General features: G+C 46.9%; 1 protein-coding gene across 2 annotated transcripts in view; it reads right to left on the reverse strand.

Annotated features, from left to right (window-relative positions):
* Nucleotides 1–11692, reverse strand: part of PGM2 (phosphoglucomutase 2) — a 35798-nt gene extending 24106 nt beyond the window's left edge. For both annotated transcript variants that reach the window (XM_044912753.1, XM_021701569.2), the window contains exons 1-3: nt 11534–11692; nt 6337–6504; nt 1269–1375 (exon numbers count right to left, since the gene is read on the reverse strand). In XM_044912753.1, coding sequence (XP_044768688.1) covers nt 1269–1375; nt 6337–6504; nt 11534–11623 — 365 coding nt within the window. In that variant the 5' untranslated portion in view covers nt 11624–11692. The remainder of the gene's footprint in view (nt 1–1268; nt 1376–6336; nt 6505–11533) is intronic.
* Between the last annotated feature and the right edge of the window lie 479 nt (nt 11693–12171).

Genomic DNA, 12171 nt, shown 5'->3' on the forward strand with positions numbered 1-12171 from the left:
GATCGAGTCCCACATCGGGCTCCCTGCTCAGTGGGGAGCCTGCTTCTCCCTCTGCCTCTAGCGCTTCCCCCTGCTCATGCTTTGTCTCTCACACTCTCTCAAGTAAATAAATAAAATCTTAAAAAAAAAAAAAGGAGGGGTACCTGGGTGGCTCAGTGGGTTAAGCACCTGCCTTCAGCTCAGGTTATGACCCCAGGGTCCTGGGATCGAGTCCCGAGTCGGGCTCCCTGCTCAGCGGGGAGCCTGCTTCTCCCTCTCCCTCTGCCTGCCGCTCTGCCTATTTGTGCTCGCTCTCTATGTCTCTGTCAAATAAATAAATACAAATCTTGAAAAAAAAAAAAGGACTCTATGAACTCTTTCTGCGCTGTAAAGGTAATGAGACTTTTCATTAATATTAAATATTTGTATGTTCTTCCAACCTAAGAAACTACTAATACATATACTCTGGAGTAAAAATTCATCATAATAGGGGACATGTTCAAGTGAAAAAGAGGGTCATGTAACATGATTAAGAGCGGGCGGTGGCAACCTACAGCCCATTTGTAAATAAAGCTTTATTGGGACACCAGCATGCCCATTCCGTACGTATGACCTACGGCTGCGCTTGTGCTCTGTGCCGGAGTTGAGTTGTTGTGACAGACTGTACAGCTCATGACGTGTAAGATGTTTACTACTGGTGTCAGCTTCTTGATGCTGAAATTGTGGCTCCTTCTCCGGCTTCACGATCTTAGAGCACGGAGATAAAAGTACGCACTTTATAGGTTGTTGTGAGAATTGAATGAGTAAATACCTAAGGGCCTCATTCACATCCAGCACTCAAGTAATTGCAGCTATTACTATCATCATCAACATCATCGTCATCTGCATCTGCATCATCACCTGCCTGTGGCTACATGAGAGTCCCAGTGGTTTGGGAATGATACAAGAAAGCAGTTGAAAACAGGTGCTCAAGAAATGGGAAAGAGCTCAGGCAGCTTATGAATAGTGGGGGAAGAAAAAAAATGACAAATGGAAGAAGGCGAGAGGGAGAAATAACGTTGCCCCTTTAAAAAATGTCTGTCTTTTAGACAGATCTTAAATTCTCTTTTGTATGAATACTTTCATTCTTTTAAACTCAAACGTAAAACCAGAATTCGGAAACGTTGCAAACGGAATGTACTCATCATTTCTACAGATAAGCAATGTGGCCGACAAATGTATGCAAAGTGATTAAAAATAAAACCACAAAATACACTACAAAAAATGGTTTCTTACGTATCTTTCAATACCTTTTGCTGTTGCCTCCACTTGGTGGGTGAGCTCGAGCGTCAAAGCTGATCACAACACCTCTTTGCTTCAGGTCACTGAATTGCTTTTCCAGGTATCTGCAAAATCCCTAAAAAATATCCCATGGATAATTAAACAAACTGAACAATAAGAAAATAACAGTTTTATTTATGTCCAGCTATATGTATGAGGCACTGTGCTAGACACTTCATGTCTATTATTGGTAACCCCCCAGATCAACTTTGCTAAGGAATCCCATTGTATAGATGGGAAAGCTAAGGCTCAGAGGGGCTTGCCCAGACACATGAGCCTGGATTTCTGTCTGGGTCCGGTTAGAGGTGGTACAGGGCAAGGGTTAAAAGCACACAGAATCTGTGGGCTCATACTCTACTCTGCCACCTACGAGAGCAAATGACAAATCCCTTAGTCACTTGGTGGCTCAGTTTCCTGTTCTGTAAAACAGCAAAACAACAGTACCTACCTCAAAGGGCTGTTTTTAGGATTAAATTAATTAAAACCTGCTGAATGCTGACAATCCAACACCCACTAAGCACTATTTGTTTGCTGTTATGAGCATTATTTTTATCACTTTCCTTCAAGGTCTATGTTCCTCCCTTCACACAAGTTCTAAAATGTCTGAGGAAAAGGAGGTGCTTCAAACATTTCTGCCTGCTCAGTAACATCAGTAAGTCAAAGAAACTTTGTATGGTTTTTTTTTTTTTTTTTTTAAAGATTTTGTTTATTTATTTGAGACAGAGAGAATGAGAGACAGAGAGCATGAGAGGGAGGAGGGTCAGAGGGAGAAGCAGACTCCCTGCCGAGCAGGGAGCCCGATGCGGGACTCGATCCCGGGACTCCAGGATCATGACCTGAGCCGAAGGCAGTCGCTTAACCAACTGAGCCACCCAGGCGCCCGAAACTTTGTATGTTTTATAAGTTTTTGACAATTATCTGATCTAAACCTGTTCTACTTGTGGTCTTGTTTTCTAGCAGGCGAGCTTTTATGGAGGCCTTATCAGTCCAATTACATGGCTCAGCCAATTATACATATAAAAATTGTGCAGAATTTGGGCTATTGCCACCTGCTGATGGAATGCACAATTCCTGAATCTCAGTGGATGCAGTAAATAACCTCACATCAATCGGAAATATGGAAGATTAGAAAAACAGTAAACTTTGAATTCAACAGGTTTATATCACTGGACAAAATAGGTTTTTATTTTGAACAAAGAGAATGCGGGCTGACTAATATTACTTATTTCACTTGAAGAAAGTCTTTTTTTTTTTTTTGTCCCCGCCCTTAAAGGAAGTTTTTTAAAAAATAAATAATAACTCTTTATTTTTGGTAGGGGAGATCCTTCACAGCTTTGTTGTCAAAGCGGTGCCAACTGAGAATGCTTTTCATTTTTCTTAGACAAAAATATTACATTGGGGAGCTCCTGGGTGGCTCAGTTGTGAAGCGTCTGCCTTCGGCTCAGGTCATGATCCCAGGGTCCTGGGATCGAGCCCCGCATCGGGCTCCCTGCTCGGCGGGAAACCTGCTTCTCCCTCTCCCACTCCCCCTGCTTGTGTTCCCTCTCTCGCTGTGTCTCTCTCTGTCAAATAAATAAATAAAATCTTAAAAAAAAAAATTCTGAGGTCGAGTGATACAAAGAAGGACACGTGTGCATTGGTTTTGTGGGTTTTCCAGAAGGTACCCAGGTGCCTTGAAGGCTTACACCAGCGACAGCACCCTCTGCCCAGCCCCAGTCAATTCCCATGCTGTGGCCCCAGTGTTTGAAGGCACAAAAAGCACTCATTCTTAGCCCAGAATCCTCACACCACCAAACTGCTCTAAAAAACTGGGGCCAGCTGAGACTAAGGGCCTGAGAAAATGGCTAAGAGAAGAGGGGATGTTTATTCTAGAGAAAAGACTCAGTGTGCACTGAAGGAGGTTTATGGAATTGAAATGTTATTACAGGAGACATAAAATGAACTTTGTATGGCTTCGAAAGCTCAAACTATGACCAATATGGAAAAACTGAAGACACATTTGAGCTCAAAATCACAAAACCACTTTTTTTTGTCTTTTGTTTAGAGCAGGAGGGAGGGGCAGAGGGAGAGAGAGAATCTTAAGCAGGTTCCACACCCAGCGCAGAGCCCGATGTGAGGCTCGATCTCACAACCCTGAGATCATGACCTGAGTAGAAATCAAGAGTCAGTCACTTAACCGACTGAGCCACCCAGGCGCCCCAAAACCATTCTTTAATGAGAACAACCCAAAGACAGATTGGCTATTCCAGAAGACAGTGAGTACTCCATCATCGATGTGAGGTGGCCTGGTGAAGTAACCTTAGAGGAAATTACAACCTCTATCAATGAGGCAAACAGTACAAAACTTTCCCTCTACTCTCTACCCTGTTTCCCACTGGGATGTTTATGGCTCACATACATCTGCTTCTTAAATCCACCCAGATGAATTTTGGGGCACCATTAGGGTAGGAGTCCACACTGGAGACCAGCAGCAAGAGTGCCTAGACCATAGAGAAAGCCAGTGCATTCTGCCAGGTGACAGAACCCCAGGCTGGGGATGGAAGCCTGGGTGGTTTGTTCTGGGAACCTCTTTTGCTGATTATTAGCCACTCCTAAGACTTTAAAAATGTACCTGCCGATCTCATAAAACTGTCATAACTCTGAACATCCTTGTCTCCTACTGTAAGTGGTCCAGTGTAGGCTGGATAATCACTTGAAAGTGGTGGGGGCTATAGAGGAAATTATCACAAGGAGTGGCTGGTTGAATCAGCTGACCTTTAAAGGATCTACTCATTTTAGTTCTGTAGGATTCTTTCCTATCACAAGGTCTACTCCCAGAAGAGGCCAATTCCCCTAGGGCAGAAGATGTATGAGACAGGGCCTAAGACCTTTCTGTGGATAGATTTCATCATACTTACAAATTAGATGTAGATGAGTACAGAAAAGGCTCTGGGTTCATCTAGAATCCCTCAGAATCCCCTAACAATTAAGCCTAATAGGGGATGGAACCAACTAGACTTTCCAGTGTCAGCCATGCGCATATATCCCATTTCCTGTGCCCCTCTAATGGGACCAACATTCCTCCATTGAGAGGTGAGTGTCTATGTGCCCTCTCCTTGAACACGGACAACCTCCTTGAGTCGCTACTGACAAACAGAATATGATGGAAGTAGGTGAATTTGTGTGACTTTCAAGGCTAGGTCATCAAAATCAACATAGCTGCCGCCTGTGCACAGTCTCTCTGGATGCTCTCACCGGCCGCTCCCCGAGCCACGCTGTGCGAAGCCCAGGCCACACGGAGGCCTCCAGCCCCAGCTAAGACCTCAGCCAAAAGTCAGCAGTAACTGCAGACATGAGTGGGAACGAGCTTTCAGTGATTCCAGCTTCTGAGCTGGCTCAGGTGGTGCCAAGTCCCGCAGAGGGGAGCTGTCCCCACTGACCTCCACCTATAGATTTGTGAATGAAACAAACGTGGTTGTTTAAAACCACTATGTTTTGGGTGATATGTCATATAACCTAGAGCAGAGGGTGACCTTACCCAGTGGCACAATTCCATACTCTCCATGAACTAGAACAGGATTCCCAGGCTCACTCCACTCTGAGCCTTCCCTCCAAAAAGATCTCAGGGAGCCCTATTGCTGAACAGGAAGCTGGAGCCAGGGTTTCCATGGCAACCCCATGCCCTTATGTAAGACTTCTTATTAGGGTTTCACTAGAACATGCCCAAGTCTGCCTTTTCTGCTGGGAGCTACATGTAAGGTACACATAATCATCATTAGTCAAATTTTCTAGGCTTTTTTTCCCCTCAGAATTAAAGTTGCCTTCATTTTTAACAAGTCTAAGTAGTTGAAGAAACAGAATAATCGGGGTGCTTGGGTGGCTCAGTCGTTAAGCGTCTGCCTTCAGCTCAGGTCATGATCCCAGGGTCCTGGGATCGAGTCCCACATCGGGCTCCCTGCTCAGTTGGAAGCCTGCTTCTCCCTCTCCCACTCTCCCTGCTTGTGTTCCCTCTCTCGCTGTGTCTCTCTCTGTCAAAAAATAAATAAAATCTTAAAAAAAAAAAAAGAAAGAAAGAAACAGAATAATCTATTCCTCATTTCCTTCATAAACAAAACTCCAGATACCTCATGACAGAAAGGTTTCATCTCTATTCCTAAAAGTTGGGTGTAGACTCTGACAGTAAAATTTACAAATGAAGGCAAAAGAACTCAGCAATAATTTCCACCTACACTATCATTTAACATGAAATAGAATCAGCTTCTGGTTATTCTGGCCGTTAGAGAAACTTCTCAATGCGTGCATCGCTACCACCATTGCAGAAGTACAAGACCATAAAAGTCGTCAGCTTAGCTGGTGGATTTGCACTGGAATGAAAGTTCCATGAGGGAATCTGTCTGTTTTAGTCATTGTTGTATCTTCAAAGCCTGGCACTTGGTAGGCATTCAATAAATTTCTGTAGAAAGAAAGGAAGAAAGGAAGAAAGGGAGGGAGGAAGAAAGAAAAACAGAAAGAAAGAAAAGCAGGCTGTATGAATTTTGAAACAAGTACCCTTTCACCAATTGCATAAGCCTACTGTACAGAGTAAATGTGTGACTCCCTGCGCCTTGGCAAACCCATAAGACCTGGCCATAATTAAAACAATATAGGTCCCTCAAATACAACAGGAGCCCGGGGTTATATTAATTAGACAAGGAGGCCATTAGACTGAGGAGGCTTTAATGTCTTGATTGCCTATAGAAGCAAACCCAAACCCAAGCCTGTAAATGCCTGAAGGTTAAGAAATTAAAACCTAAGGGCGGCCAATTACTAACAGCCAGAGAGACTTTCCCAAAAAAGGCAACCGCATGAGCTATAGCCAATCTATTAATTTCCTCACTCTGCTTCTGCTTCTCTGTAAGTCTTTCTCCCAGCTCCTGCCAGTGGGGTGCTCGTAATGACTTCCAGTTTGGTACGGCCCGATTCAAACAGGTTTTTGCTTAAAATTGTTAACATGCCTGAGTTTATCCTTTACCGCTGGGAACATGTTAAGAATAACCAAGAAATATAAAAACGTGGTACCTGTGTAGTCTGGATGATGGTCAAGTCATTCATATGAGAAATTCCCGTTCCCATAGCAGCTCGAAGGCCGGCTGTCCCAAACTCCATTCGAGCCCCAAAACATTTCTGTAGTTCTTCTTTATTACCGTCTGCCATTAGTTGTTTCGCTGACTCCAAAGTTAAAGGATTCTGCAGAACAGAAACGTATACAACATACAGCCAGCTGAGTAACAGAATAAAACATCTGAAATATAAAAAAAAGACTCACAATAACTTAACCTATAGGGGGTATATATTTGAAAAGCCCTACACATATGGCTTCTCAGTTTCCGATGACGTTGAAATCTGAAATATGAGGTAAGGTGGTTTTTTTTTTTAATTGCACATTACATTAGTTTCAGGTGATTCAATTTTTTAATTATAATCTGTGATACTGTGATACAATATGAAATATACATTTCGTTTTTGTCCCTGGCTCCTGGAATAGAGCTTCTAACTAAAGCCGTTGGAATTTCCAGAGTGGTAGGGGTAAGAACAACTTTTGTTATTATTATTCATAATAAACCCCTTTCGCCAAACCTGAGTTTATGCCCAGGGAGTGGCCTGGTTGCCAGGGAAACCAACTAGTGATTAGAGGGCTGGAGGCTGGGTTCCCTCACCAGTGGCCAAAGATTTGATCCCGCCCAGGGTAACAGAACCTCCCCCCAAAACCCTCAACAACTGGTGTCAGAGACCTTCGGAGCTGGGGAACACTTGGGGTGCTGGGAGAGCATGGAAGCTCGGCACCCCTTCCCACACACCTTGCCCTATGCAGCTCTTTCATTTGGCTGTTCCTGAGCTGTACCCTTTCCAAGAAAACTGGTAATCATTAGTAAAATGCTTCCCTGGGCTTGGTGAGCCGTTCTAGCAAATTACAAGCCTGAGAAGGGGGCCACGGGTACCCCTGAGGTATCACTGGCTGGTCAGAAGCACAGGTGACAACCTGGGGCTTTTGACTGGCATCTGAGGTGGGGGTAGTTTTGTGGGGCTGAGCCCCTAAGCTGAGGGCGGGATCTGTGCTGGGTCCGGGTGGTGAGTGTCAGAATTGAGTGAAATTGTGAGATGCCCAGTCAGTATCCATAGAAAATAACTCGGTGTGGAAAACCTGTACATTTGGTGTCAGGAGTGTTGTGACTAGAAGGAAGTAGTTTTCTCCTTTATAATGTGTTATTTTCTTTCCCATCAAGGCAAGTGCTTTTGGAGAAATGGAATGAACACCTAGGTTCTGGGGTCTAACATGCAGAATGGAATGCCAGCCATACCGTCACCTACCGACTAGATGCACTTGGGTAGATTATTTTGCTTCTTTTTTTTTTTTTTTAAAGATTTTGTTTATTTGACAGAGAGAGACACAGCGAGAGAGTGATCACAAGCAGGGGGAGTGGGAGAGGGAGAAGCAGGCTTCCCGCTGAGCAGGGAGCCCGATGTGGGGCTCGATCCCAGGACCCTGGGATCATGACCTGAGCCGAAGGCAGACGCTTAACCATCTGAGCCACCCAGGCGCCCCGACTATTTTGCTTCTTGAATTCTCAGTTTCTTCATCCGTAAAATGGGAACAGTCTAGAACCTCCTTTACAAGGCGGTTCTGAGGTGGTTTGCATTAAATTAACGTAAAACATCTTTCTCTGCCTGGCACTTACTTGTAATCAAATGTTCATTTTCTTCCCTAGTATCTTCAAATTTTCCCACAGAGTTACGAGATTATACAGTTTAAATCAAAACCTTACTATTGGAGTGTCTTCTAATTTGTACAATTCTTTCACACACCTGGTCAAATGTGAAGCTTGCAATGACCACAAGAAGCAGACAAATAACAAAAACCCCAATTTACAGAGGAGAAGCCTCAGAGATTAAGTGACTTGCTTAAACATTAATCTAGTGCTTTCTCTATTACATTAGCTGTTTCAAATAGACACTCCTATGAATCATTTAAGTTCTTTTTACATTGCCTGATTTTCTTTGTACAAGAGTTGCAGAAAATGTTAAGAATGGAGGAAAATGACAATCACATTAATGCCACATCAGGCTTTTAAATTAAGAGTTCAGAGGAACCAGAGAGCAAGCACTTTTTCTTACAGTCGTCATCCAGCTGCTGAACATGCAGCCAAGATGTGCCATGTAATTAAACTCTGAAATGCTATTGCAATAAAACGTTGCAATAAAAAGTGAAGAGGAAGTAATCCCACATTTCCACATTGTTCCACCTTGGGGTCAGGTAAAACCCCACCTTTTGGGTTAAAAGCAATAGCCACTGATCACAGAGCAGATGCCCTCAGGGAAGGATTTAGATCTGGAACACAAAAGAGGTTTAATAAATATTTGCTGAGTGAAAGAGGAAACACAGACTTCAAGGCCACACCCAATATCTGGTGAGTTTCCTGTACACGGGGTAGATGTGGAAAATGCCAACTGGCCTTTGATAGCCATTAAAGACCAAATAGCCTGAGAGAAACCAAAGGAGACAGAGATTAGAACTGCAAGGTGAGGAGGGCGGCAGAGATCAGAATCAGCCAGGAGAGTAACCAAAGCTGATAGCAGAGACACCAGGGATGAAGGTGGGGATAAGGCGGAGCGGGAATGCAGAGGGCACCTGCCTTGCAGCCCTGGGGGAAATCAGAGAAGACCGCTGCAATGCTTTTGGTTTGCAGGATGCTCCCCACTTGGCATCTGTCTCAAACCGAGGAAGAAAGAGAGGAAAGAACAAGAGGAGTGGTAGAAATTAACAATAAAAAGGAGGGGTGCCTGGGTGGTTCAGTCAGTTGAGCGTCCACTTGATTTCCACTCGGTTCATGATCTCGGGGTCCTGGGATTGGGTCCCACGACAGGCTCTGTGTTCAGTGCAGAGTCTGCTTGGGATTCTCTCTCTCCCTCTCCCTCTGTCTCTCCCCCTGCTTGTGCTATCTCTCTCTAAAATAAATAAATAAAATCTTTTAAAAAATAAATAAAAAGAATAATATCCCTTTACCTCTACCCAGGGAGGTACTCTCTCTCCATATACAGATACATTTTGTGGAAATTAGGTTTCTATTTCTTCAAAGGGAAAGGCTCATTGAAAAACACATTATCAATTATGACTTTAAAAGGGTTCTAGGGGCCCCTGTGTGGTTCAGTCAGTTAAGCGCCTCACTCTTGATTTCAGCTCAGGTCATGATCTCAGGGTTGTGAGGTCGAGCCCCGCACTGGGCTCCACGCTGAGCGTGGAGCCTGCTTAAGATTCTCTCTCTCCCTGTCCCTCTGCCCCTCCCCTCCTCTAAAAAAAAAAAAAGGATTCTACCCACCTCAAGTTACTAAGTTACCAGAAATGGAAACATTTTCCTTCTCTACAGAATTACAAGACTGTCTTTCCAGGAAAAGAAAAACCACCCAAGAAGTTGCCAATAGCATCCTGTGGGGGATGTGCTCTCATTTCTCATTCAGGGGCCAGAAGTGAAGAGGAAGACCTGGCCCCTGCTGCCAGAGCTTGCAACTCCCTTCCTTCACCCTGCAAGTATGAGCCATGCACCATATCAGGCCCTAGTGACCACGAAAATTAATGAGCAAGTGGACAGGAACCGCTGTTTAACTTGTCGGGGCCCAGGGCAAATGACAGCGTGGGACTCCTTGTTTGACAAGTTTTAAGAATTTCAAGACAGTACAGCCGAGGATTAAACCAAGTACTGGGCCCTCCTGGAACAGGGGCTGTGCTACCAACACCAGTCCTGCCTTTCAAGTCAGCCCTGGGGCCAGACATTAAACAAATACACCTACAAACAAGGTTTTGTTCTGTTTTGTTTTGTTTTGTTTTTTGACCAATCTAAAGATAGTATTAGGGAGACATAATTTACCACTGGTTGTCAGGGAAGGCCTGCCTACATAAAACACATTTAAGTTCAGACCCAAAACAGGAATGACAGCCCGAGCAACAAGTTCAGCAGAGGAGCCAAGGAACATTCTGGGAAAACAAAGTGCATGCCCAAGGAGCAAGTAGGAGAGTCAGACAAGAGAGGGGGTACTGTCTGGAGTTGGGTCCCTGATTCTCTCTCTCTGCTCTAGCACCTAAGAGAGTGAACAGGGGAAAAGCTAGCGGTGCTGTGAAGGAGTCCCCTTCTAAATTTCCAGCAAAGCCAGAGACGGGAGGAAGATGCCTGAAGCCAGGCGGGCCCCATCAGGAGTACCCGTGTTCACAACCGAGCAGCTGGGAGAGGTGGATGGGAATACTGCTCTGCAAAGTTCCCAGGAGCAAAAGGCATAGGATGGACGGAAGGATTCTGGGTCTCTGGGGACGCACGGTGGGCTGCGGAAGGACCGCTGAGCCAGCGGTCTGAGTGACACGAACGCGCGCACGCCCCAACTGGACATGACCCTTGGGTCCGGCCAAGTCGAGATCAGCTCCGGCTCGCTCTCCCACTCCCCCACTTGCAGCCCCAGACGGCCAGATGCCTGGTTTTGTCCCGGGACACCTTTTCCCCGGGCAAACTTCGGATCTGCCACAGGCAGGGCCAAACGCAAGGAGGCCTGGCCACCCCTGCTTCCTCCTCCGCCGCCTTCCCGAGTTTGATGAGAAAAACAACTTTGTTTTTCTGAGTTGCTCCCAAGCCACTTGACAATCTTACAACCCTGCTCACATCCAGAGGGATTCCCGCCCTAAGCTCTCGCTTTGCTTTCCCCGGGGCACCTTTTAAATAACCACTTAAAGCTCAGCCCGGAGAAAAAGTTAGCGACCGCGCCCCAACCACCTTACTCCGGGGGCTTGCTACCCGGCTCTCTCTGCGGCTCCCCGGTGACCTGGGACGGAGGGCTGACCTTGCCCCGGCTCTCTGCACCCACTCCCCACTCTTGGATCCGTAATACAGCTTGTGACTCTACTTCCTCCGTGTGGATGCGCTGAGACCGCGCCTAGCATCAAGCTGCCCGGGTGGGTCCCACTTCCCCACAGCGGGAGCCCGGCTTCTGAGGGCGCGAGCTGTGGCCTCGCGGGGGCGGCTTGCGTTTCCCCATCCAGCAGCTCGTAATCTGCATATTCGTAAATTCAGTTCAGCAGCTCCAGTTTTCCTCGGGCCGTGCGGCCGGCGGCTGCGAGCGGCTGGAGGGAAGGAAGCGCAGGCACCCACACTCCCCGCAGGAAAGGCAGGGGGGCGCCTGCGGGGTGCAGAGGATCCCACGCCTCCCCCGGACGCTCCCACCCCCTGGCGCCCCTCACCCTGTCCCATCGCAGCCACCGCGCCGTCTCCTGGTCCAGCCGGGTGTCCATGCCTGGGGCTCCCGGAGCCGCGGTCGCCGCCGCTGCCATCCCCGCGCTGCCTGCAGCCAAGCTGGGGAGGCCCGGGGACTGCCCTTCCGGCCGGGCCGGGAGAGGGGGGGCGGGGCATGGAGAGGCGGGGGCGGGGAGAACCGGCCATGCGGAAGGCCGCGTCCCGGAGGAAAGCGACGAGCTCCGCCTCCTTGCAGTTCACCCGAGCGCCTCTGGGGGGACGTGGGTCAGTGGAGGGGGAGGGGGAAGGGGATGGGGCAGGGAAGCCGGGGCGGGAGGCGGGCCGGGGTAGTGGAGGTGGGGAGGTTGTTGCTGAGAAAGTCCTTGCCATCATCTCTGAAAGGTCCCAGGTCACATCCACCTATACAACAGCTATTCATTGTGCCAGGCACCTTGTCAGTGCTGGGGCCAATGATGAGTAAACTCAGGTAGGAGCCTGAAAATTATGTAGAAATTATTTTTTTAATTTTATTTGTTTATTTGACAGAGAGAGACACAGCAAGAGAGGGAACACAGGCAGGAGGAGTGGGAGAGGGAGAAGCAGGCTTCCCACTGAGCAGGGAGCCCGGCTCGATGGAGGGCTCGAT

The sequence above is a fragment of the Neomonachus schauinslandi genome, chromosome 2, assembly GCF_002201575.2.
Source record: "Neomonachus schauinslandi chromosome 2, ASM220157v2, whole genome shotgun sequence".
NCBI lineage: Eukaryota > Metazoa > Chordata > Mammalia > Carnivora > Phocidae > Neomonachus > Neomonachus schauinslandi.